Here is a 25682-nt window from a genome sequence, read left to right as displayed (position 1 = left end):
GTGATTAGTGGCTGCTGGAAAATAAGCTTTCCAAAATCTTTCCAAGTTCTTTACATCGGGTTAGCACTGAGTTTTCTGTAAGTATACAGATAAGGGGCTTGGACTTCATTGTACTTCATTGACAAACCAACAGATCCATTAATAATTGCTCGTATTTTTTTTCATCATCTCTTGCTTTCAAAAATCTCGGACACACCATATTTAATAATGCAGCGAGCTTTGCGTATTTTAAATATCGCGTGCAACTGAAGGGACAAGAGGATAATTTCTTTATCTAAGATATATTGGCGTAATACACAACTGGAAACCAAATGCTTATCTGGCTAACAACTTGAAATTAATTTAACACAGGAAAAAGTTGGCAACTTGTGATTGGTGTCAATGTGCCATTCTGTTTGAACTGATTTGCATAAATAGAGAACTCGCAGTGCCAGTTCGTCACAGGATTCATAAGCGAGCTGAAAAGTTGAGACGCCACTTACCCGCCGCACCTTGTGTGAGCGTCACTCAATTAATTACAATGTCTTGCTGGGTTCGTGTGGTCAGCACGCTGGTGTTCACTGCAATTTGTGAGTATTTTCTTTGGATATTATGTTGAATCTCGAATACTATTCAATGATATTCTTCTAGCACTTCCGGTATTACTCGAATATTAACCTGGGCACATTGTTCCTTCCCTCTGAATGTTTCCAGATATCAACGCGGAAGTTACAATGAATCAACCACCTTCGAAATCCACATCTCCGGGGCAGACCGTCCAAATACCCTGCAACTTGTCTGGAACCTCTTTAGGAAGTAGCAGAGTTTCCTGGTACCAGCAGATCCCCGGAAAAGTTCCTCGGTATCTGTTCTACTATTATTCGGGGAGCAGCATTAACAGAGGTTCCGGAGTTCCGAACCGTTTCGGCGGCTCAATATCCGGCAACACGGCAACATTGACAATATCGAGCGTCCAGTTGGAGGATGCGGCAGACTATTACTGTGCTGTCTGGAAAGATGCTTTAATCTTCGGGAAAGGAACGAGGCTGGGAGTTGGCAGTAAGTAAAATATCAAATCAATGCGCTTGTCCTTTTGGTACTTACGTGAACAATAATTAAAACTGTGTCGTCTAAGGGTGGCTTCGAAACAAATGGTGGCTGTTTTCAAATATCCAGCCACGAGTAACGATCCTTTGATAATTTAATTGAACTCGCGCGGCCGAACCGCCAAATGCCCCTCTGTTGTTTCTTTAGTTTGAGCTGGCTTTGTAGAAGCCGAAATGCTAATTGAACAATTATTTCGATCGTTAGTATATAAGTATAATCCTGAATTTGATTGCATTAGTTGGTTGATGCACCTTTGCTGATGGCATCATTTTGGGTTGATGCCCGTCAGAACCCTTAACCTAAAAATAAAAAAATACAACTGCAGATGCTGTGGATCAAAGAATACGTACATAACGCTGAAAGAACTCAGTAGGTCAGGCCAAGACCCTTCACTCGGCCCGAAACGTTGGCTACTCTTTTCTCACGGATGCTGCCTGACCTGCTGAGTTCTTCCAGCCTCGTGTACGTATTCTTAGAACTCAACCTATCTGCTAGCTATTGACCACTGGACATTCGGGGATTCTTTAACAATCACAAATTTGCATAGACGAAGAAAGATAGATTATAAAGGCGATTGGTTCCAATGCAATAAACTATAATCTTTCTGAAATTGTCCGCAGTATATGGTTATCTCCGACACGCTGAAAATATGATTTTTAAATCATTCGCCACCTTGCTCAAGTTGTTCGTGTGACTCCTTACATTTTTCGAAAAAATACCAAAACTGGTATCATATTTGCCATCAGAGACATGGATGATGCTGAACACGGCAGTTAATGCAAATTTTTGAAGGGCCCAAAGATACAGAATATCAAAAACAACGGATCAATTAGTCCATCAATTATAGGGAAACTCATTGAGATGTCACTGAGACGACTAACTGTTAGATTAATCATTGTCCTATTTTATTTTTTTTCATCGCCAGTTTGAGTCTTTAAATTTTCACATTAAACCACCAAGGTATTTTAAAATCAATATTCAGTGTTTTGCTGTAGAGAGTTAAATTTGAATCAGAATGAAATCTGAAACAAACGTGCACCATCTAAGACCAGAGCGGGCTTCGAAAAGTGGCTCACAGATATTAGAATGGAAATTCTCAATCTTTATTGCTTTTGGTATGCTGGCCTTTATAAATCAGAGCATTGAGTATAGGAGTTGGGATGTAATACTAAAGTTGCACAAGGCATTGGAGAGGCCAAATTTGGAGTATTGTGTACAGTTCTGGTCACCGAATTATAAGAAAGATGTCAACAAAATAGAGTACAGAGGAGATTTACTAGAATGTTACCTGGGTCTCAGCACCTAAGTTACAAAGAAAGGTTAAACAAGTTAGGTTCTTTGGAGCGTAGAAGGTTGAGGGAGGACGATAGAGGTATTTAAAATTATGAGAGGGATAGATAGAGTTGACGTGGATAGAAATTTTCCATTGAGATTTGGGGAGATTCGAACAAGAGGACATAATTTGAGAGTTAAGGGGCAAACGTTTCGGGGTAAGACGAGGAGGAACTTTACTCAGCGAGGGGTAGCTGAGTGGAACGAGCTTCCAGTAGAAGTAGTAGAGGCAGGTCCCATTTTGTCATTTTAAAAAAATTGGATAGGTATATGGACAAGAAAGGATTGGAGGGTTATGGGCTGAGTGCGGGTAGATGGCCTGTTTACGTGCTGTAATTGTTATAATGGTTATTAGCAGACGCCCTTTAGTATTTTATGTTTTCAACTGTTGGCATTATATCTCTCTTACTTTGGAATGTTAATATGTGCTGTTATGTACCCCGTAACTGGGTGTCTAACCAGCAGAAAAAGAAGTATCCGTTGGAGTCTGGTGGTACTATTTTTAACAGTGTTTATTAGTAAAATACACAAATCAATATCAATAATGCAAATATATAGATAATACACGTAATAAACCTAAAAATGTGGATGTAATAATAATCAACAATAAACAAGCTCTATTGATGTCTCGGGGAAAATGGATTGTCAAATGTGAATATAAAATTCAGTTCAGTTCATATGTGCTGAGGTAGATGTCGGTTGTTGTGTTGTAATTGTTGGAGAGAGAGAGCGAGCAGTAACAGCTGCAGGGAGGCAAACCTTCCTTTACGTTCTTGATCCGTCGATGTGTTGTGGCCATTCAGGTATGACCCCTCTGTCCTTCAGCTAGACCGTTCTTCTGTGGCGGACTCGTCACCCAGGCAAGGGCGGACACACACACAAGCACCCACCGGCCCTGCTGTAACATTGAGAGTTAAACTGGCCGATTCTTTGTTCGGTCTCCGATGCCCCACACTTTCACGTGGGTTCCAACACTCAAGCAGTGCTCACTAGTGTGTCTCCTGGTGTGACTGAGGGGTGTCTGCCCAGACCTCACTTTTATCAGAGGGTCTCAGGTGTCATTCAGTTTTGAATGGCTTTGTCCTTCAAACCAGCCCACTCCGGCTGTCCACTGAGGAATTTTAATGAACAGAATAGTATAAGGTAAACAATCCTCTCAGAAGCCATAAGTCTTTCAGAAGTCATAATATTGTGAATCAACAAACCTCTCTCCCCCTGCTTTATCCCTCTCTTATCTGTAGCAGATGTTCCATTTCCAGCATGTTTTCTCTTACACCTCTCTCTTTCATTAGCAGCACAACAACAGTAACGGTTTGTGATTCTCCCGGGGGGTGGGGGGAACATGGGCAACTCTGCACCCTTCTGCCCATCACAGCTGTTCATCCTTCGTAACAGTGATAACATGGCAGACAGACTTTTCAGCCAATTGTCATACTGAAACTTGGCAATTTAAAATCGTGATGCATTTGGGTCACCATGTGGAAATCAATTTCCAAGAGGGCCACCTTATCGTAGCGTTTGATGACATGCGTGGCTGATTGACCCAGAGAGCAATGTTGGCGAGTGGTTTTTGATAGTTTCAACCATGCCCAGTAGGTCAAAGGATAGAGGCCAGACTAAAAGTCATCCTTCCGCCGTCCAGGTTGAGGGGTTCACCTCAGGGATAACAACCCTGGTAGGTCAAAGTTTGTTACGGAAATAGCAATGAAACATCCCTCTCTATCTGGGTGCGACAGAGATTGATGATCTTTATTACTGCCCTGAACAACAACGGCATAACGGGCAGTAAATCAGTGGAATTAATCTATCATTAAAGTTGTCATTACACTAAAAATGGAACCACAGAACAGCGGGCTTTTCAACTTTACTCGAAAAATTACTTAAAAATCTGAAAGTAACCCACGTTGAGCCGTAGTTCTGAACCATATAAGATGAACACAGTTGTATTCCCTCTCTTTACCACCTAGGTCGTGAACATTGTACGAAAGTTGTTTATGTGAATAAAGATGGGAATATATTCACATATTCACATCCTTGTAACATCCTCAGTGATGAGTGTAAGGAGAAAGATCCGCTGCACTCCACAAACCAGATTAGAATTATTTACTTTAAATGGAAAAATAATATTTCGGAAAAACAGCGTATAAGTTTCAACATGTATGCTAAACTGTCCAAAAGTCATTTACTATACTGTACAGGCAGGCTGTAATTTTATATTGCACAAAGCGAACTCTGTATTCCGATAGCTAAGATGAATTAAATACACAATTCAAGGGTTCCCAGTCTCGGGTCTACACAACGCTCTGCTAATAGTAGGGGTCCATGACATAAAAAAGGTTGAGAGCCCCGTGTACTATTCCCCGATTTTAAGCAAAACATGTATTGGACTTCGGCCTCTTGTCTTGATGACGGAAGATTTGAATGAATTCAAGGTGTCCAAGGTAGAAGTAGAAACGGTGAAAGCTTAGGTCACAATGGAAGTCACAATTAGCAGTCAGGTATAACCTCAGATTTTTATTCAACCTGAATGCAAAGGACAACTACCACAAAGTATCCAAAGGTTGTTTAAAATAAGAGAAAGTCAACATGATTTGACAGGAACATGTATATTTCAAAATCAAAGGATAAGAACAGATGTAAAAAAAAATCATTGTACTTCAGTCAGAGGGGTGAATCTATGGAACAGTTGTAGTAAGAATTTAAAAACATGCACCACACTTAACAAGTTTTTTAAAATATTTAAGAAGTATTTAATGAACAAATATAAAATGCATGATTTTAAATGAATGGGAGTAATATATATGATATTTGAAACTGGATTTTGTGTAAAAAGATTATGATTTTTTTGATGTGATAATTGTCGCCAAATATGTTGTTGTGTAAGTAAGAGGGGTAGGCGTAACAAGCTATATACTTTCGGTCTGTTTTAAAGAATATCTATGTTTTTTGTTGTAATTTTGTCCTATGAAATCGTCGTTGTTAATGCTGCTTTTTATTATTTTTGTACTGACCGAAGTAAATTAATTTCATTCATTCATTAAAATGAATGCAGTTTAAAACCCGTGCCGAAATCATTCATTTTATCCCACTGTACATATTGTGCCCCAGTGTCAAAGAAAACAAATATCACGGGAGATTTTAGGTGGTAATTTTTCCACGACTAATTTAACAGATTGAAATGGGAAAATGGAAAATAAATAGCTGTTCATTAAGATGAAGGAATACATGAAATACCAAATGCATTTTAAACAAAAGATGTTTTAACAGAAACAGTTGCTCAACCTATACTAAACTGGCACCTTGTTTTAAACATATCCTCGGACACCCGCTGTCACCGTCCTCCGGCCCTCAGCTGAAGAAATTACAAAAAAGGGCACAGCCACACTGGTGTGTTTGGTGAGCCGTTTTAATCCGGGAGCTGTGGGCATTGAGTGGACCGTGGACAGACGTACGAAAAGCGATGGCGTTGAGACGAGCCCTGCCCTTCAGGACACGGACAACACGTTCAGTGCGAGCAGTTACCTGACTCTGCCAGCCTCAGAATGGAGCTCACACGAGCGTTACTGCTGCGTGGTTAAACACGAGGCTCTAGCAAATCCGTTTGTGGCAACGATCGAGAGATCCAGCTGTATCTAAAACCATATTTCAATCTTAATAAAGATGAAAAGCTTATTTTATCCGTCTTTTCCTTCATTAAAATGATTTTAAAACATTATTCTTTTGCAGTTCAGTATTTGCGTTCAAAGTCGCCATTTAAGTTTTGTCAGTTTTAAATGCCATTCTATTAAATTAGTATAATTCTTAACTCAAACTCCAATGTTAATTAGTCTCAGTTAAAGGCATTCCTAGATGTTCATCAAATGACCGTGGTCTGACGATTGCATTCTTGGTTCTTGCCAAACTGCTGATAATTTCGACTACAGCTACTAAATAACATTAATGATCCAGTTTGATTTGTAACATGCTTTCATGATTTTTCTTTCGAGTTCCGAATGAAGCAGAAATATATTTTATATCTCTCTTTAATGATATTGCTCTGATGTAAAAGAAAGAGCTGTGAAAGCGCACACACGTGGACACACAGACACACAGTCATCTGTCCTGAAGGAACATATTCAGCTGAGGACGATTCATAAATATAGATGGGGCGAAATTGGTGGGTCTGGGACGATCCTCATATTGCGTGAAGTGCAGCAGATTTTGCTTCCAGAACAAGAGCAAGTTTATATAAACGAATGTATACAGTCTATTTTCTACGGCATTTAGATGAAACGGATGTACTGTCACTGAAACATCTAAAAATCTTTGTGAACAGGCAGGTTAAATTCGATCCGAGTCCCCCTTGTTTTCTGTGGAGAGCTGAAAGTTGTAGTGTTCGGATAATAGGTTTGGGTATTGAGGACTGAAAAAAAGATAACATTCTTCTCTGGATGCACATTTAATCCTTAGTTTCCTTAAAAATTTTATCGATGCCCAAGTACATTGAGAAACTTGGTAACCACGGTTATTTTAAAAATATTAAAATGCCCGTTCGGTTTGAATGAAATTAAACCGTGGCGTGGAGTCACCAGGGTGTTGTTCTCCATATTCTCCCATTCCTGTGCCTATCTATGTTGCTCATGAATATTGCAATAGAACCTGCACCCAATCCTTTCGCCTGCAGCTCGTTCCATACTCCCACTACAGCCCGAGTAAAGACTCTCCCCTCATGCTTCATTTAATCGTTTCATCTTTAATCCATGATCTCTAGTACTAATTTCACGTAATTTTAGTGGAAAAGCCCAGCTTGCATTTACATTGTCTATTCATCTCATAATTTTGTATATCTCCATCAAATCACCAATCATTCTCCTTTGCTTCAGGGAATGGAGTCCAAACCTATTCAACCTTTCCCTATAATTCAGGTTATGTGTCAGTAACATCCTTGTAAATTTTCTCTGCACTCTTACAATATTATTGATATCGTATTGTGATCTCCTCTGGGGAAGGTCTGACCTGTACAAAATGGACGGGCCTGAACTGGAAAGCGACCGATATCCTGGCGGGCAGGTTTGCTCGAGCTGTTAGGGAGTGTTTCAACTAGTTTGGCGGGAGGGGTGGGAATCTGAATGTAAGTACAGAGATTAGAGTAGAAGGACAAGGGCATGATGCTATGAGTTCTGAGTTAGTGAGGAAAGACAGGCAGAGGGCAAAACATAAATGTAGACAACACTAAGTACACAGCAGATGCTGCAGTCAAATCAACACGTAAAACAAACTGGAAGAACTCAGCAGGTCGGGCAGCATCCGTGGAAACGAGCAGTCAACGTTGCGGGCCTCGACTGTGCTTCTCCTTATAGATGCTACCAGGCCTGCTGTGTACCACCAGCATTTTTTGTGTGTTGTTTGAATTTCCGGCATCTGCAGATTTCCTGGTGTTTGAAAAGGAGACCCATTCTGGATCTAATTCTGGGTAATGAACCTGGTCAAGTGGCAGACCTCTTGGTGTGGGAGAATTTTGGTGAGAGTGACCACAACTGCCTTAACTTCGGCATAGCTAAGGAAAAGGGTAGAAACAGACAAAATGGGAAGTGCTTAATTGGGGAAGGGCTAAATATGAAGGCATGAGGCAGGAACTAGCGAGAATAAATTGGAAACAGATGTTCAAGAATGAAAGCACAGAAGTAATGTGGAGGAAGTTGAGGGACCACTTGTGCTGGGTTCAGGATAGGTTTGCCCTACAGCAATAAGGAGAAAATGGTAGGAAAGGGGAACAATGGATAACGAAACACATGAGGCAACTCCACAAGAGGAAGAGAGAAGCATATGTTAGATATAAAAAGCAGGAAGCGAGGGTATGGGGCTCATAAGAAAATTGGGGTAGCCAGGAAGCTTAGGAAAGGACTTAGGAGAGCTCGAAGGGAGAATGAGAAGGCCTTGGCATGTAGGATTAAGAAGAACCCCAAGGCGTTCTATGGGTATGTGAAGAACAAAAGGATCACAAGAATGAAGGTGGGGCCGCTAAAAGATAAAAAAAAGGGCAACATGTGCCTGAAGGTAGAGGAGGTTGGGGAGGTCCTAAATGAATACTTTGCATCAGTATTCACAAGTGAAAAGGACTTTGATCGGAGTGAGGTGGAAACAGAACAGGCCTGTGTGCCGGACAATGTGGAAATTAAGGATGAAGAAGTGTTGTATCTTCTGAAAAACATCGAGATTGATAAGTCCCCAGGACCGGACGTGATATACCTCAGGTTGCTGTGGGAAGTGAGGGAAGAGATCGCTGGAGCAATAGCTATGAGCTTTGAATCCTGTTTGGCTGCAGGGGAGGTCCCGGAGGATAGGGGAACGGCAAATGTAGTTCCCTTGTTTTAAAAAGGTAATAGGGAGAATCCTGGGAGCTATAGACCAGTGAGTCTTACGTCGTTGGTCTGCAAACTATTGGAAAGGATTCTTAAGGATAGGATCTACGAGCATTTGGAGACGTGAAGACGACTCAAGCTAGTCAACATGACTTTGTGAAGGGAAGGTCATGCCTCACGACTCTAATTGAGTTTTTTGAAGATGTAACAAACGAAATTGATTATGGTAGGGCGGTAGATGAGGTCTACATGGATGTACAAGGCACTTGACAGGGTCCCCCACGGGAGACTCATCCAGAAAGTCATGAGGCATGGGATTAGTGGAAACTTGGCTATTTGGATTTTGAAATGGCTTACAGGAAGAAATCGGAGGGTAGTAGTGAAAGGAAAGTATTCTGCCTGAAGGTCGATGACTAGTGGAGTGCCACACTGAGGCCCCTGCTCTTCGTGATGTTTTATAAATGACCTGGATGAAGAGGCGGAATGTTGGGTGAGTTCGTTTGTGGACGACGCGAAGATTGGAGGAATTGTAGATGGAGCTGCAGGTTGTCGAAGGCTACAAGAGAATAGAGACCGGATGCAGAGTTTGGCAGAAAAGTTGCAGGTGGAGTTCAATCCGGATAAGAGTGAGGTGATGGAAAGATAAACCAGAAGGCTGAGTACAGGGTTTATGGTCGGTTACTTAAGAGTGTGGAAGAAAAAAGTGACCTTGGGGTTCAAATCCATACATAACTCAAGGTTGCTGCACAGGTTTATAGGTTAGTTAAGAGGGCCTATTGGATATTAGGCTTCATTAATAGGGGGGTTGAATTCAAGAGTACAGAGGTCTTGTTGCAGCCCTACAAATCTCTGGTGAGACCATACTTAGAGTAATGATTTCAGTTCTGATCACCTGATTATAGGAAGGATGTGGAAGCTATAGAGAGGATGCAGAGGAAATTTACCAGGAAGTTGCCTAGATTGGAAAACAAGTCGTATGAGGCAAGGTTAGCGGAGCTGGGACTTTTCTCCTTGGAGCGTATAAAGTTGAGACGGGACTTGATAGAGGTGTTTAAGATTATGAGAGGCATAGATAGTGTGGATAGCCAATACCTGTTTCCCAGCGCACGAATAGCATACACCAGAGGGTGTATGTACAAAATTAAGGGAGTAACGTTTGGGGGAGATATCAGGAGTAATGTTTTTATACAGAGGGTTCTGGGTGCCTGGAATGACTTGGCCGGGATGGTGGTAGAGACTAAAACGTTAGGAGTATTTAAGAGTGTCAGGGTCCGGTCCAGTCTGGAATCCGCGTTCCGGGTCTCGATCCGGTCCGAGTGCTCCGGACTCCGGGTCCTGCAGTTGTTCCTTCCGTCACCCGTGAACTAGTTAGGGCCATCCTGGCTCAAGGAGGCACACCTGTGACTCATTGAGCTGCAAGTGTTTATAAGGGGCCTTGGGACTGGGACCAGGCGGATGGTCGTTTTGTTCTGTATCCTGTTCTGCCCTGGTTGCTGGGCTGTTCTGTATATGCTCTATCCGGTTGGTCTTGTTCCCCCGCTTCTCTCCGGTGCGCGGGTCCCGCTGTTCCACCTTATTTTCCTTGCTTGCGCTGCCACGCTGTTGGTTGCCTTTCCCAATTTACCAATGTACCCGGTGGATCACTGTAGTTTGGCTGCTTACCCTGGACCCAGCTTCCTACCCGTTGACTCCCTCGAGCGGATCCGGCCGGACTGCCCCGGCCCGGCGTGGTTTCTGCCCCTTCCTACCCGTTGCTTCCGTCGGGCGTGTCCGGCCGGACTGCCGCTGCCCGGCGAGGGGTTGTGCCCCGCACCTGCCCAGGTGTCCGCGACTGGCCCAGGCCTCTGTGTTTTCCGCCTGGGAGGCGGCCCTGTCCGGGATCCATGCGGGCCTCCATGAGGAATCTGCCTGCCTGCCTGCCCCGAACTGTGGGATCTGCCTGCCTGCCTGCCCCGAACTGTGGGATCTGCCTGCCTGCCTGCCCCGAACTGTGGGAACTGCCTGCCTGCCCGAACTCCGGGAGCCCGCTCCGCTCTGTCTGCCTGACTCTCTATCTACCTGAACCCCAGGTCTACCCTTAAATGCCATGGCATCCCCATCCTCTCCTCCCCCTAGTCCTTCAGTATCTGCGTCCTGCGTTTGGGTCCATCCGGCCCCCATTCCTGACAAAGAGCCTCTTGGATGAAAGAAAAATAGAGAATTACGGGGTAGTGTGGGTTTAGTACTTTTTTAAAAGGAATATATGGGTCGGTACAACATCGAGGGCTGAAGGGCCTGTACTGTGCTGTAGTATTCTAGTGTTCTAGTGTTGCTATGGGCAGGTGACTAGGACTATGCAATACTCCAAATAAGGCTTCGCAAAAATCTTCGTCCCAACTCTTGTACTCAATATTTACCTTGATCTGTGAAGGCCAATATGCCTAAACCTCTTTTTACGGAGCTACTTACCTACGACGCCACCATGAAGAAATTACGGATTTGCATTCCTGTTGTTCTACCGTACCACGACGTGCCCTACAGTTCATCGTGCAAGTCCAACCTAGTTCGTCCTCACTTTGCCTTGAATAATCACCATCTGACGTTTTCAGCTTGTTTTTCCAGCTGTTCCAGATCCCACTGCAAGGTTCAATGAACTTACTCGCCGTTTACTACGTCCCCGATCTTGCTGTTATCCACAACTTTGATGTCTTCGATTACCACATTATGATTCGGATCGTTGATATAGATGACAAATAACAACGGACATTACACCCATCACTGAAGTACACCACCAGACACAGGCCTCCACTCAAAGAGGCAAACATCGACGACCACTCCCTGGCTTTTCCAGCGAAGCCAATATCTAATCCAGATTACTACCCGATACTGAATGACAAGCAACCTAACCTTCATCACAACCTCCCATATGGGGCCTATGTCACTGGCCTTGCTATAGTCCATGTAGGCAATATCTACTGTCTTTCCTTCATCAAACCTTTTGATAACGTTCTCTAAAAAACACTAAATAATTTGTTTAGACATGACCCACCTCGCTCACATCCATGTTGACTATTCCTAATTAGTCTCTATTTTTCTCCAAATGCCTATAAATCTGATCCCTTACAATCCAGTACCATCACCTGCCTACAACGAACGTCAGGCTCACCTGCCTGTAATTACCAATCTTCTTCTTGGAGAGCTTCTTGAACAGCGGAACAAAATTGGCTACCTTCAGCTGAGGCTAAGGACAGTTTAAAATGTTTGCTGGGTCCCCTGCACTTTCTGCACTAGCCTCCCACAAGGTCCGAGAACACTTCTTCAGCTCCTGGGGATATATCCACATTGCGTTGTCGCAAAACTGTATGCACCTCCTCTTCTGTAATCCTTTTAAGTCCATGAATACACTACTGTTTTGCCTCACACTGTGTCCGTCGCTCGAGTAAATACAGATATAAAAAAATACATTTGTGATCTCCCTAATCCCTTTCAGCTTCATGGCCAGTTTGATCGGAAACTTGTCACTTGCTATCCTTTTACTCGCAATATACATGTAGAAACTCTTGGGATTTCCTATGCTTTGTCTACCAGAGGAACCTCATGCCTTCTTTCAGCCATCCTAATTTGCTTCTTCAGTGCTCTCTTATGCTTCTTAAAAGTACAATTTTTACACTCCAGGTCATATATATGCATCGCAAACAACAAAAGTCGCAGCTCAGACCCCTGCGAAATTCTGCTAATAACAGTTTCCGGCTAGAAGGGGTCCCTTCAACCAATACCCCCTGTCGTCTATGCGCAGTTGGTTTCTGAATACAAAGAGACAATTCTCCACGGACTCCATGCTTCCTAATCTTCCGGATTCGTTTCCAGAGAGGGACTTTGTCAAAAGCCTTACAAAGATCCATGTAACCAACATCCACTGTCGTACCCTCATCAATCTCTCTCTTAACCTTGTCAAAAATCTCTGAGTTGGCAAGGCACAACTTGCAACGTACAAACCCTTGTTGGCTTTCCCTGGTTAGGGTGTAAATTTCCAAATGCTCATATATCCTATCCAGAAGTATTTTCTCCCGCAGTTTCTTACAACTGACGTGAGCTCTCTGGTCTATAGTTCCGAGGATTTTCCCTTGTTCCCGTCGGATATAGAGGTGCATCATTAGTCACTCGTCAGTCCTCTGGGACCTCGCCTATGGCTAGTGGCCACGAAGATACTGGTCAAGGCCCCAGCCATCTCGTTTCCTGACTCCTTCAAGAACCAATGGTAACTCCCATCTGGCCCTGGGGACCGATCTACCTCAATACTCATTAGGAGGCCGAACACCTCCTTCTTCCTTAATCTCGAAATGCCCTGATGTATTTGTACACTCAACATTGTGTTACCTTGAAAAGATGATTACCTTTTTGCAATTTTGCAGACATGTAATCTTGCGTCGCTCCTTCACCAGCTTCACAACAATAAACATCAGATTTTAGAAATCTAAATCAAAGTCAGAACATGCTGTAGACACGTTGGTTCAAGCAGCATCTTTGGAAGAACCAGAATTTGCGTTTCAGATCCCACACCTGCCATCAGGAATTCTGCTGAATTGAATTGTCAGCAATGCCTCTTCTCACACATAGGCTCCCTGCCCTGCTGAACATTCCCAGCATTTTCTGTCTTTACGTTTAGCCGCACCTATACTGCTCCGAGCATGCCCTTCGGCATTTCGCAATGACAAGCGGTTGATCCTCTGTCTTGTCAAAGTTGTACAATGAGGTGTCATGCTCATCTTGAGGACGATCCGAGAAGGATTTCCCATTTATACATGTAACCGTGCTTAATCTAAACTCTTGTATTCACTTATACTCTCCCTACCAGTGACTCCTGGGCATCCGTGTAGTGTAGCGGCGAGCGTAACGTTACAACAAACCGGGGCTTTCTGTAGTTCGAACATCACGTCTGGCGCTGTCTGTAGGGGCTTCTAGGATCTTTCCGTGAATCGCGTGGGGTTCTTGCGGGTGCTCCTGTTTATTCCCACAGTTCAAAGACGTTCCCATTACTCGGTTATTTGGTCATCGTAAATTTTCCTGAGATTAGGCTAGTTTTAAATAGGTTTGGTTAAATATTTTTCGACGACATGTAATTGCTAATTCTTTCTAACGTGCGGATTTTCAGAATTTAAAAATGTTTTTTTGAAATCTACCTGCATACCGTCAGTTTTCCTTGGAGTACATAATGCACCGCTGCAAAAACCTACAGAGAGCCGAAAGGGCGTCACACAGCATTACACTGTAGAATGTTCTTTGTATCTTAACCCATTCAAAAGTTTGGAGACACGTTTGTTTGTGGGGTGTAGGGTAAAATGATTTGTATAAGGGGAAGGATCAACTATAAAAGTATGGCTTATTTTAATTTTTTGCTTTGACTTCTTTTGTTTATTTGGTTCAAGAACATTTAATTAAATTAAAACATTAATTTAAATAGAACATGGGTCAATTTTAATATATTTTACAGACATGACAATTACTTCAATGGATGATAATGTTCTTGCTTAAAGTTAACTGAATGTCTGCTTCCTGAAAGCCGAGCTACCGAAAGAACAGACCAACAGGAAGACAAATGTTATTTTAACCTTTGTCAAGAGACAATTTCCGTATACGAATGCTGACGTCATTGTGTGGGTTAGCTGTCGCTGCTGAACAAGATGGAGGGATTTCAACAGGTATTCGCCACCTGAGAAAAAATTGCTCAGTCTGAAGCTGTTTCTCCAGAATTTACGAAAATGAAGGAAGATCTCGAAGAAATTTAAAATACCAACAGATCTTTACATACTGCATGAAGCGAAGATACTTTCCTGGATGAGGAGTCCACAACCATGGCTCCAGTCTCAGATAGAGCGGTTGCAACGAGCAACTGAAGTGAGAAGGCATCAGGCACTTTTCCGGAATTCTACCCGAGAGGCGTTCCCAAAAACGGCACCTTGGCACAGCCAGCTCCTCACTCAAGCACGCGAACTTAATGTGCTCTCGATGTTGTAACTTTGCAGACTTTGGAGGCATCGTCCTTAAGTTCGTTCATAAAACCACGGATTTCTCAATTTTCAGGCAAAGGGCAGGAACATGACGCCGAGGTCGAATATCAGCCAGAACTTGATGAATGTCTGAACGCGTTAGGGGGACAAATGCCTTGTTCCTCTTCCCAGTTTTATAGGTAAAAACCGATACGACCAGGACACGGCATCAGCTGCGCCTTCCCTGGTTTAATTCATCCGCTGACACGCAAGATACGCAGGTTCCAAGAAGAATATAATTTTATTTCTGTAACAAAAGATCCTAGGTTACGTTTACAAAGTGAAAGTTTTTCTTTCCCTACCGTAATATAAGATATGACTGTAGCAAAGCTGCTTGCAAATAGAAAGGACACAATCGTGTAACGATTGCGCCCGATCGTAAATAACAGCGCGCACCCAGACGGACGGCTCTCCTTTAACGCAGCCTGTTCTCTGGTTGCTTCGCTTCCGCGGAAACTCCACAAGTGCACTTTTCTTGTGAGTTCCATTCAGAGGCGGTCAGCGTGAGGTAAAGGCTAAGGGTATAGGTCTGGTCGCTAGCCCGGACGACTCGAGTTGTCTGGACACCAGTACAGGACGTTGCGGTCCATTTCTCGTGAAGCCTCTACCGGTGCAGTGGAAAAATTATTGACTAGTCACATCAGAGCCGCCATCTTTCCTTCCTGGTTCTGTTTAGTCGCGGGTGGAAGAAGAGCAACCGAAGCGCTGAATAATTTTCCACCTGGAATGAGAAAGAAATGTCAATGTTAAAGAGCGAGAGAGATTATTGCTCTGGACAATAGTTTTAACTGTAAACAATTAAAAAAACAATTAATTGGCTGCATTGAAATTTCTCAGACCTTCCGGTGTCAGAATTAGGTACGCAGTTGCACTTACAATTCAAATATATATACACATACACACACATATTTACTAATATGACGTAATATTTATTTTAACATGGATTACACGTTGCACAGCAACTACCTCGCGGTCTTCACGGAGAAATGTCGTCATCTAAATGCTTGACTATACAAGAAGACTGGAGGTCGCTCTGCAGCGTGAGTTTTAACAAAATAACCCAGGATACCTAAACAAACACAGTGCGCTACTCGAGCACTTCCCAATTCGCGCCGGAACGCAGCGACAAGCATTCGCTCTTCTTCAGCCCTCCACCTTCAACTCGCTTCCTATGTCATGCTATGAAGCCAGAAAAGGAGAGTTTTCAACAATCGCCCTCTATGTCCAACCCTGGGATAAGAGCCATCTTTGTTCTGAGGTGAGGTGAGGCCATCCTTCGGTCACGGTCAATCGTGGATATGGCGTCCTAGCTGTCTAAATACGCAAGCCTGTGCAGTACGATATGAAGAGCAAGCTGTTGCCCATTTAGCAAGCTCCCCCTCTCCACGCATCTGCTGAAACCAAATGAACTGCAGAGACCGACTGCCTTAGGGACTCCAGCTCCGGATTGTTCCCTCGCGGTTTACTCCGAATCCTTCCCCGTGATTAGGTTTAGCCGCAAGGCAGCGGAAGTTTGAGATCAGAGTTTTTCTCCTCCAAGATGAGCTACCAACGACAGCTAATGTTTCCCATTTGCCCGAAAAGACCAATGTAGTAGCTGATAAGCTAACACTGTATTGAGATCAATTCCACAATTTTTCGGATCACTTCGTCTATACCGAATACGGAGTATTCTTCATCTGGACCCATTCAGCTCCATTTTCACCGTATCTCTTTAAACATTTCCTATCCGTGTACATCTCCAAGCGGCTTTTAAACACCGTGATTGTTGCAGCGCCTACCATTTCTTTGGCAGGTATTTCCACAGCGTCACCACCTTTGTGATGAAAACTTATCCATAGGTCCCTTTTGCTGTTCCCCCCTCACGTTAAGCCCATCCACTCCAGTTTTAGGAGCCGGGTCAATGCGATATGCTCTTTGACCTTTCACCCTATATATTTCCGACACGATTTAGTAAGGCTCTATAAGTCAAGACGTTCATTCCATGTGGTAAACTGCAACCCTGCCCACATCAACCATTTTGGTATCATCTTAAAACCAGCCATGTAAACTCGGGAAACGTGACTTCTCGCGCACAAAACCACTTTACTATTCCTAAGCATTCCTTGTCTTTCTATATGGATATAGATCCTGTCTCGCAGAATCGCCTGCAGTAATTTTCCCCTTCTAATGTTTGGCTTGACAGGCTGTAATTCCGTAGCTTAACCTTAAAATTTCTCTTAAATAAAGATGCACCATCAGCCGACTTTTAGGTTTCCAAATCACACCTAGAAACATAGAGACGTAGAAAACCTACAGCACAGAGCAGGCACTTTGGCGCACAGAGCTGTGCTGAACGTGTCCTTAGCTTAGAACTACTTAGGCTTACCCACAGCCCTCTAATTTTCTAAGCTCCATGTATCCATCCAGGAGTCTCTTAAAAGACCCTATCGTTTTCGTTTTCACCACCACTGCCTGGCCTGCCGGCACTCACCACTCTCTGTGTAAAAAAACCTACCCCTGATATCTCCTCTGTACCTGCTTCCAAACAACCTTAAAACTGTGCCCTCACGTGCTAGCCATTTTAGCCCTCGGAAAAAGCCTCTGACTATCCACATGATCAATGCCTCTCGTTATCTTGTACAGCTTCTCATTATCTTGCATACCTGTGTTTAACAAAGGCACAAAAGTCTCTGCAAAGAATCCAGAAAACTGCTACACGTCTTGTGATACAGAGAGCAAGATCCAGGGATTTATTCACCGTTATCCTCTTTAAAAACACAAACATCGATTTTGCATAATATCGTTACGTTTCAGGGCATCACTCTGCTCGTCCTTGAGTTTGCCCGCGTCCATGACGTTTCCTCTTTGAAGTAGAGTCGTACTTTACGTCCTCCTTCGTCTCGACGATCAAATTAATTCCAAAGTGGACCTTTTCTCTCCCCAGCGGCGTTTTTGTTTGTATATATTTAAACAGTCTCTTATGATCAACTTACCTGTCAAGGATATCTTATGCCCCTTTTCGCTTCTGATTTCTTCTTTAACAGGACTCCAGCAATCCTTATTTTCCCACAGTTTTTGCTACATCTCAGCTGGCTCCTCCTTTCTCTTCAGCAGACCTCAATCTCCCTCCATCAGTTCGGGCTTCCAAATCCTACCTACCTTGCCGTTCACGCTGACAGAAATATATTTGTCCTGGATTCTCTGTATCTAATTTCCAAAAGCTTCCGACTTGCCAAACTTTACTATCCCTGCCTGCAGCTACTCAGAATAGATCCTTGAGAGTTCCGGTCTAATCCCATCAATTTTTGCTTTGCCCCAATTTAGGCCTTTAACTTGAGAATTAACCCTGTCTCTTTTTGTAAACTCCTTTAAATTCTAATGGAATTATGGCGACTGGCTCCAAACCGACCCTATCAACCGCTGCTCATGTCTAATTTCCCTAGAGGAAGTCGACTCTGATGCTGGAATTGAAGCAACGGACCTCTTTAACTAAATTCTATATTTAGTTATAGGGTACGGTGCTCCTGCAGAATTCTCATCATCTGTTGAAGATTGTTACTCACTGACGGACAGTGCAGCAGCTTTTCTTTCCATCTACCTCGTGCTGTCCTGGCCCTGCCAGTGTTTATCCCGATATTGTAAGTGAAATTAATTCGTTTTTAACTCACTATACTCGTATCCTTGGAGTGTTTGAAAGGAAAACGTAGAGGAATTAATTTCACTATTGAAAACTGGAGGAGATAATAATTGGGGAAAGTAAAGGAGATTTACTCTGCACCTAATTACTCTATTACTTATTCCGTGACCCATGAAACATACACAGAAAAGTCCCTCAAGAACCAGATGCAAACTAAATTTCCCTCCACACAACTCTGTCAATTGCACCCAGCTCAGAAACAGTACGGTTTAGCTATTGGGAAAATAACCTGAAACGTGCTGCATCGATTACTGTAGAAACACATCGATTATATAAAGGTGAGGAGGGATGTGCCAGCCATGCAACTCTATGTAGCAGTTAATGCCTCCTAATAATAGCCCAAATCCAATAGCTTGCCCTTTCAAGATAAATGTAGATGATTGCTCCAAATTTAAATTAGTTTAATGCAAATGATTAAATGTTCCTTCAGGCTATTTTGATTCAGGTTACTGTAAAAACAAATAGAATTCGCATCATGTATATTTTTCCCAATGTTCGCAGGGTTTATGATACCTATACCACAGCAATCTATGGTGAGGTGATACAAAGCTCCGTGGAAACGGTCGTTTCTGTTGTTTATCATCCCAATACATGATAGAAGACTTGCATTTGTTCGTTCTATTTGGTAACAATTATGTTTATATTTGCATTAGAGTTGTGTGCTCAGGGTTTAAATGCAGCTGTTGCTTTCAAGTTAATCTCATCCAGTGTTTTGTTAATGTGCATATAGATGGATTTAAGTTGCAAGCAACAAATCTCAGTGGTTTTCTGTTTGGAATTAGCGGACACGTGATGACGATATCTTATTCGGAAAGAGTTCTGCCACTTATCTATTGGTAGAATAAGTTCACTGACTCGCTTTGTTATGTACAAATCAGTTGCAAAGAGGACAGGGATTTCTAGGGTTCGAAATTCGTCCTTTTAATTCTGTGTTGTTTTGAGATACTTGGGTAGCTTTTGGTCATCAGATCCTAATCTGCGACCCGACAGATATTGAGCGATAACCCCATATCCCAGGTTCGCTCCCCTTTCTATTAGAGGGATATATCAACAAATTGCTGGAGGAACTCAGCACGCCAGGCATAATCTATTCTAACTGCCCCTTTCAATCTCATTCTGTTAAGCGTCCTTTCTTTTTATGCCCCTGAAAATGACACAAAACTGTAGAGTTTGTTCTAATGTTCTCTGATGAATAAGGGAAGCCCCTAAAAATACTTAAATACTCGATCTAAAATTTATTATCCTGCTAATAGCTCCTCATGTCCCAAGCATATATTTTTAAAGTTTTCTGTGTTCAATGATTTGACTATTATTAAGACCTAAGAATTATTCTACTGTTCACTTGTGCCTGATCGGTGAAACTAATAAAAAAAAACACTTATTTCCCAGAATGTCTGCTTAATTCATATAAACACATCATCAGCATTATGTGCAGTTTTGTATGTCGTGGGCGATCATGGCATTACCCATGGCATGATTGCTCTTCGTAATTTTTTCTACAGAAGTGGTTTCCCATTGCCTTCTCCTCGGCAGTGCCCTTACAATTCGGGTGAACACAGCCATTATCAAAACTCTTCAGTGATTGTCTTCCTGCAGTCAGTCGTCGTATCACCAGGTCTTGCGAGATGCACCAGCGGCTCATAGGACCATCCACCGCCTGCTTCTCTGCTTCACGTGACACTGATCGTGGGGTTAACAGGTGCGACACATTACCTTAGGGTGACCTGCAAGCTAGCGGTGGGATGGAGCGCCTCACAGCTCCTTTGATGAAGATGTGTCTTCACCTCGCCACAGCTATGTACATTACATGGTATAAGGCACCTGTGATTACATGTAAATATAGTTCCTCATTATGACCAAAGTTTGGCAGAATTTATAGTGAACCACCCTCGGCACCAGCTCAATCGTTTGATTCACTTTTAATTATTCATAAGACGCAATAAGCTCTCTGGTCGATTCAAATTAGTTTTCTCAATTTTCCTTCGGAGTATCTTCAGTAAAGTGAGTGCTGCTGGAAAATAGGCGTTCCACAATCATTGCAAACCCTTTACATCTGTTTGGCAGTGAGTTCTCTAAAAATGTACAGACAAGAGGCTTGGACTTTATAAACAACCCTACAGATCTATTAATAATTGCCAATACTTCTTTTCTTCGTCTCTTGCTACCAAAAATCTCGGATACGCTACCTGAAAAAAGGGTGCAAGCTTCGCGTATAGTGTGCAATTGTAGGGAGAAGAAGACAAGTTCTTTATCTAAAATATATTGGCGAAATACGCAACGAGAAACCAAATGCTTGTCTGGCTAACAACATGAAAAAAATTAACACAGGAAAAAGTTGGCAACTTGTGATTGGTGTCAATGTGCCATTCTGTTTGAACTGATTTGCATAAATAAGGAACACGCAGTGCCAGCTCGTCACAGGATTCATAAGCGAGCTGAAAAGTTGAGACGCCACTTAACCGCTGCACCTTGTGTGAGCTTCACTCGATTAATTACAATGTCTTGCTGGGTCCGTGTGGTCAGTACGCTGGTGTTCACTGCAATTTGTGAGTATTTTATATGGACCTTATATTGAATCTCGAATACCATTCAGTGATATTTTTCTCGCACTTCTGGTATTACTCGAATATTAACCTGGGCACATTGTTCCTTCCCTCTGAATTTTTCCAGATATCAACGCGGAAGTTTCAGTGAATCAACCACCTTCGAAATCCACATCTCCGGGGCAGACCGTCCAAATACCCTGCACCTTGTCTGGATCCTCTTTAGGAAGTAGCACTGTTTCCTGGTACCAGCAGATTCCCGGACAAGTTCCTCGGTATCTGTTCCGGTATTGGTCAGGGAGCAGCATTCGCAGAGGCTCCGGAGTTCCAAACCGTTTCGGCGGCTCAGTATCCGGCAACACGGCAACATTGACAATATCGAGCGTCCAGTCGGAGGATGCGGCAGACTATTACTGTGCTGTCTGGAAAGATGCTTTAATCTTCGGGAAAGGAACGCGGCTGGGAGTTGGCAGTAAGTAAAATATCAAATCAATGCGCTTAGCTTCTTGGTACTTACGTGAACAATAATTAAATTTTCATCGTCTAAATGTTGCTTCGAACGAAAGATAATCATTTTTCAAATATCCAAACTCGAGGGACGTTCTTTTACGAATTTAGTTGAACTCGCGCGTCCGAAGCACCATCTGTCCCTCTTTTTTAAAAAAAATTGCGCTGGTTTAGTAGAAGCCGAACTAATAATTGCCAAACCAGGTCTGATAGTTAGTTAATGAGTACACGGCGATTGGTTCCAATGCAATACGGTTCAAAGGTTCAAAGGTCCAATTTAATTTCAGAGAAATGTATACAATCTACATCCTGAAATGCTTTTCCTTCGCAAGCATCAACGACAACAGAGAAGTGTCCCAAAGATTTAACGACAGTTAAACGTGAGAACCCCAAAGTCCTCCACAGTTCCACCCTCCCGCGCGTAAGAGGTAGCAAGCAACGATCCTCCCTTCACCCCACCAGCAAAAAAAAAGTGCCATCACCGAGCCCAAGTGTGTGCTAAGCAATAGCAAAGACACAGACCAAAAGCTTCGCACTTCATCCGGCATTGGACAAAGCATAGGCTCTCTCTCTCCCTGGCAAGCGAGAGGGAGGTGTCCCCTATTTTCACAGCGAGCGGGTGACAGAACAACAACCCGCTGGTTTACGATGTTTATAGTCCATTTCATCGCTTTTTTCGAGTCCGAAGATCACAAAGACCTCGGGTCTTCGGGCCTGCAGCGGAAGATTTTCCGGCCTCCCTAACGACGCAGGAGTCTCCTGCCGTGACACCGACCCTCGATCCGCAGGTCTCCAGCGTCCCGAGATATTAGGCTTCCAAACACGATCTGGACTCTCAGGACAAACCGTTGGCATGTCGAATAACGGCCAGTCGTGGAAACCCGAGAACGGGTCCCATTCCCGCAAAAAACCGAAGTCTGCGTGTAATTCCAGGTCAGGGTCTTCAAAAGAACCCTGAAATGGAAAAGTAAATATATTAAAGGTGCAAGTAGAGCTGTTTCCGAAGATGCAAGCAAAGGAGTCACCATTAAGCACCATTATCCCTCTTAAACTCTGACTTCAATGGGTACAACCTTTCCAAAAATTTCCACACTATCTGGTTATCCCCATCACACACAGCATTTTTAAATGATTTTTAATTATTCGCCACCCTGCGCAAGATATTTGTGTGTCGCCTTACATTTTCCTAAAAGTTACAGAGCTGCTACCGTATTTGCCATCTTTAAGAGCCCGGAGAAACAGAACGACGACAACAACGGATCAGTTAGTCCTTCAATTCTGGAGAAACTTTTTAAGATTTCACTGGGATGACTAACTGCTCGTTAGTCTATTGACTAACATTGGCCTATTTTATATTTAACTTTTTTTCATCGCAGAAAAGTTTGTATTAAACCGCCAAGCGACGTTAAAACAATCCTCGAGTGTTTTGTTATACAGAATTAAATTTCAACTTGAATGAAGTCTGAATCATACTTGCGCCATGTAAGACCACAACGGCCTTCGTAGAGTAGTACGTAGATATCAGAATGGAAATTCTCAATCTTTATTGGCAGGCGCCTTTTAGTGTTTTATGTTTTCAACTGCTGGTATTATTTCTCTCTTACTTTTGAATGTCAATATGTGCAAACATAGCAGACAAACTTTTCTGCCAATTGTAATACTGAAATTTTGTGGTAATTTAAAATCGTGATGCATTTGGGTCACAGTTGGAAATAAACCTCCAAGAAGACCACAAAGATATCGTAGGGTTTGAATTCATGCGTGGCTTATTGAGCTGAAGAGCTAAGTTGGCGAGTGTTAGAGTCTTGTGCTTTGGCGCTTGGTAGTGTCAACCATGCCCAGCAGGTCTTGAAAATATGAGAGTGAACCACGTTGAGCCGTAGTTCTGAACCATATTAGATGAGCACAGTTGTATTCCCTCTCTTTACCACCTCGGTCGTGAACATTATAAGAATGGTTTCCTCAGTGGTGAGTGTAAGGAGAAAGATCCGCTGCACTCCACAAATCAGATTTGAATTAGATTCGTTTAGATTAGATTCAACTTTATTGTCGTTGTGCCGAGTACAAATACAAAGTCAAATGAAATGCAATTAGCATCTAACCAGAAGTGCAAAAGAGTCGTATTATTTACAAGATAACTGGGAATAAAAATTAAGTGCTACAGCATACAAATATTAAAGTACTGAGATAGTCCAATATGGGAGTAATACTGCTTAGCGCTTGTGATGTGAGGTTCAGCAGGGGCACAGCCTCAGGAAAGAAGCTCGTCCTTTGCCTGCTGGTGCGGGAGCGGAGGCTCCTGTAGTGCCTACTGGATGGGAGGAGAGTAAAAAGTCCATGGTTAGGGTGAGATGCATAATTGGTAATGCTTTTCGCTCTGCCCAGGCAGCGTTTATGGTAGATGTTCTCAATGGTGGGCAATTGGGTGCCGATAATCCGCTGGGCAGTTTTCACCACCCGCTGCAGTGCTTTGCGGTCCGAAACAGGACAATTGCCATACCACACTGAGATGCAGTTGGTGAGTATGCTCTCAATGGTACCTGAATCTAATGGATGCAATGCATCGGAGACTTGTTAAAGCCCGTGCGGATATCATTTATTTTACGTCACTGAATATATTGTGCCCCAGTGTCAAAAACACAAATCATCATGAGAGATTTCAGAGGGCAAATTTTTCACGTCCAATTTCACAGATTGAAATGGGAAAGCGCAAACGAAGTATCTATTCATTGAGATGAATGAATGCATGAAATGCCAAATGCACTTTAAATAAAAGGGATGTTTTATCAAAAACAGTTTCTCAATCTGTACTAAACTGGCACCTTGTTTTAACCAGATCCTCGGAGCCCCGCCGTCTCCGTCCTCCGGCCTTCAGCGGAAGAAATCACAGGAAAAGGCACAGCGACACTGGTGTGTTTGGTGAGCCGTTTTAATCCGGGAGCTGTGGGCATTGAGTGGACCGTGGACAGACGTACGAAAAGCGATGGCGTTGAGACGAGCCCTGTCCTTCAGGACACGGACAACACGTTCAGTGTGAGCAGTTACCTGACTCTGCCAGCCTCAGAATGGAGCTCACACGAGCGTTACTCCTGCGTGGTTAAACACGAGGCTCTAGCAAACCCGTTTGTAGCAACGATCGAGAGATCCAGGTGTATCTAATATTGTATTTCAAACTTAATCAAGATGAAAACCTTATTTTCTCCGTGTTTTCCTTGAATAAAATGATTATTCTTTTGCAGATAAGTATTTGCGATCAGAGACATCATTTAAGTTTTGTCAGTTTTAAATGTCATTCTATTAAATCAGTATAATTGTTAATTCAAACTTCAATGTTAATTAATCGCAGTTAAATGCATTCCCAAATATTCATCAATTAAACCGTGGTCTGAAGGTTGCATTCTTGATTCTTACCAGACGGCTGATGACTTCGAGCCTCAGCTATCCAATAACATTAACGATCCAGTCTGATTTGCAATATGCGTTCATGACTTTCTTTTCGTGTCCAGAATAAAATTTAAATCTCTCCTTAATGATATTGCCTCGATGGAAAAATCAGCAATGAAAGTTGCGTGGTATTATTTAAAAACTTGTGTAGTGATTTGATGGTTCACAGACCCACGTATAAGTGTACACACATGCAGACACAGACGCACAATCATCTGTCATGCAGGAACTCATTCAACTGAGGACGACTGACAAATAACTACGCGACGAAATTGGTGGGTCTGGGGCGATCCTGAGATTGTATGAAGTGCAGCAGATTTTGCTTCTAGAATAAGTGCGTTTTTATGTGAATGAATATATAGGGGCTATATTCTACGGCATTTAAATGAAAAGGGAGGAAATACCATTGAAATATATAAAAATCTTTGTGGGCTTGGCCGGTTGGATGCCGAGCCCATCCTGCTCGTTTTCTGTGAAGAGCTGAAGGTTGTGATGTTCAGATAATAGGTTTGGATATTCAGGACTGAAAAAAATTGATAATATTCTTGTCTCGATGCAACTTCAATCCTTAGTTGTTTTTTTTTTTATTTTGGAAATTTTATTGAAGCCCAAGTAAATTGCGATCGGAAGTTCTTTAAGAGATTCCAGGGAGTCGAGACGTGACAGGAACCGGAGACCGGAGATCTGCTCAGCCTGTTCCTATTGTTGTTCCTTCGTATGTCTG

At 42.9% G+C, this 25682-nt stretch overlaps 1 protein-coding gene and 1 gene segment (V, D, J or C); both read left to right on the top strand.

The window, feature by feature from the left end:
- The first annotated feature begins 459 nt into the window (after positions 1–459).
- On the top strand, positions 460–1046 carry LOC132401210 (immunoglobulin lambda variable 1-44-like). The segment is given in 2 exon segments: positions 460–569; positions 694–1046. Coding segments are annotated over 2 exon segments (402 nt in total).
- A 19841-nt stretch (positions 1047–20887) lies between these two features.
- Positions 20888–24970, top strand: LOC132401209 (immunoglobulin lambda-1 light chain-like). Its single transcript, XM_059983196.1, has 3 exons — positions 20888–21010; positions 21135–21479; positions 24351–24970. The coding sequence occupies exons 1-3, from the start codon at positions 20962–20964 to the stop codon at positions 24671–24673; spliced, it is 717 nt and encodes a 238-aa protein (XP_059839179.1). The 5' UTR covers positions 20888–20961; the 3' UTR covers positions 24674–24970.
- Positions 24971–25682: the final 712 nt, after the last annotated feature.

The sequence above is a fragment of the Hypanus sabinus genome, chromosome 10, assembly GCF_030144855.1.
Source record: "Hypanus sabinus isolate sHypSab1 chromosome 10, sHypSab1.hap1, whole genome shotgun sequence".
In the NCBI taxonomy this organism is placed as follows: Eukaryota; Metazoa; Chordata; class Chondrichthyes; order Myliobatiformes; family Dasyatidae; genus Hypanus; species Hypanus sabinus.
This window is presented reverse-complemented; position numbering and strand designations above follow the sequence as displayed.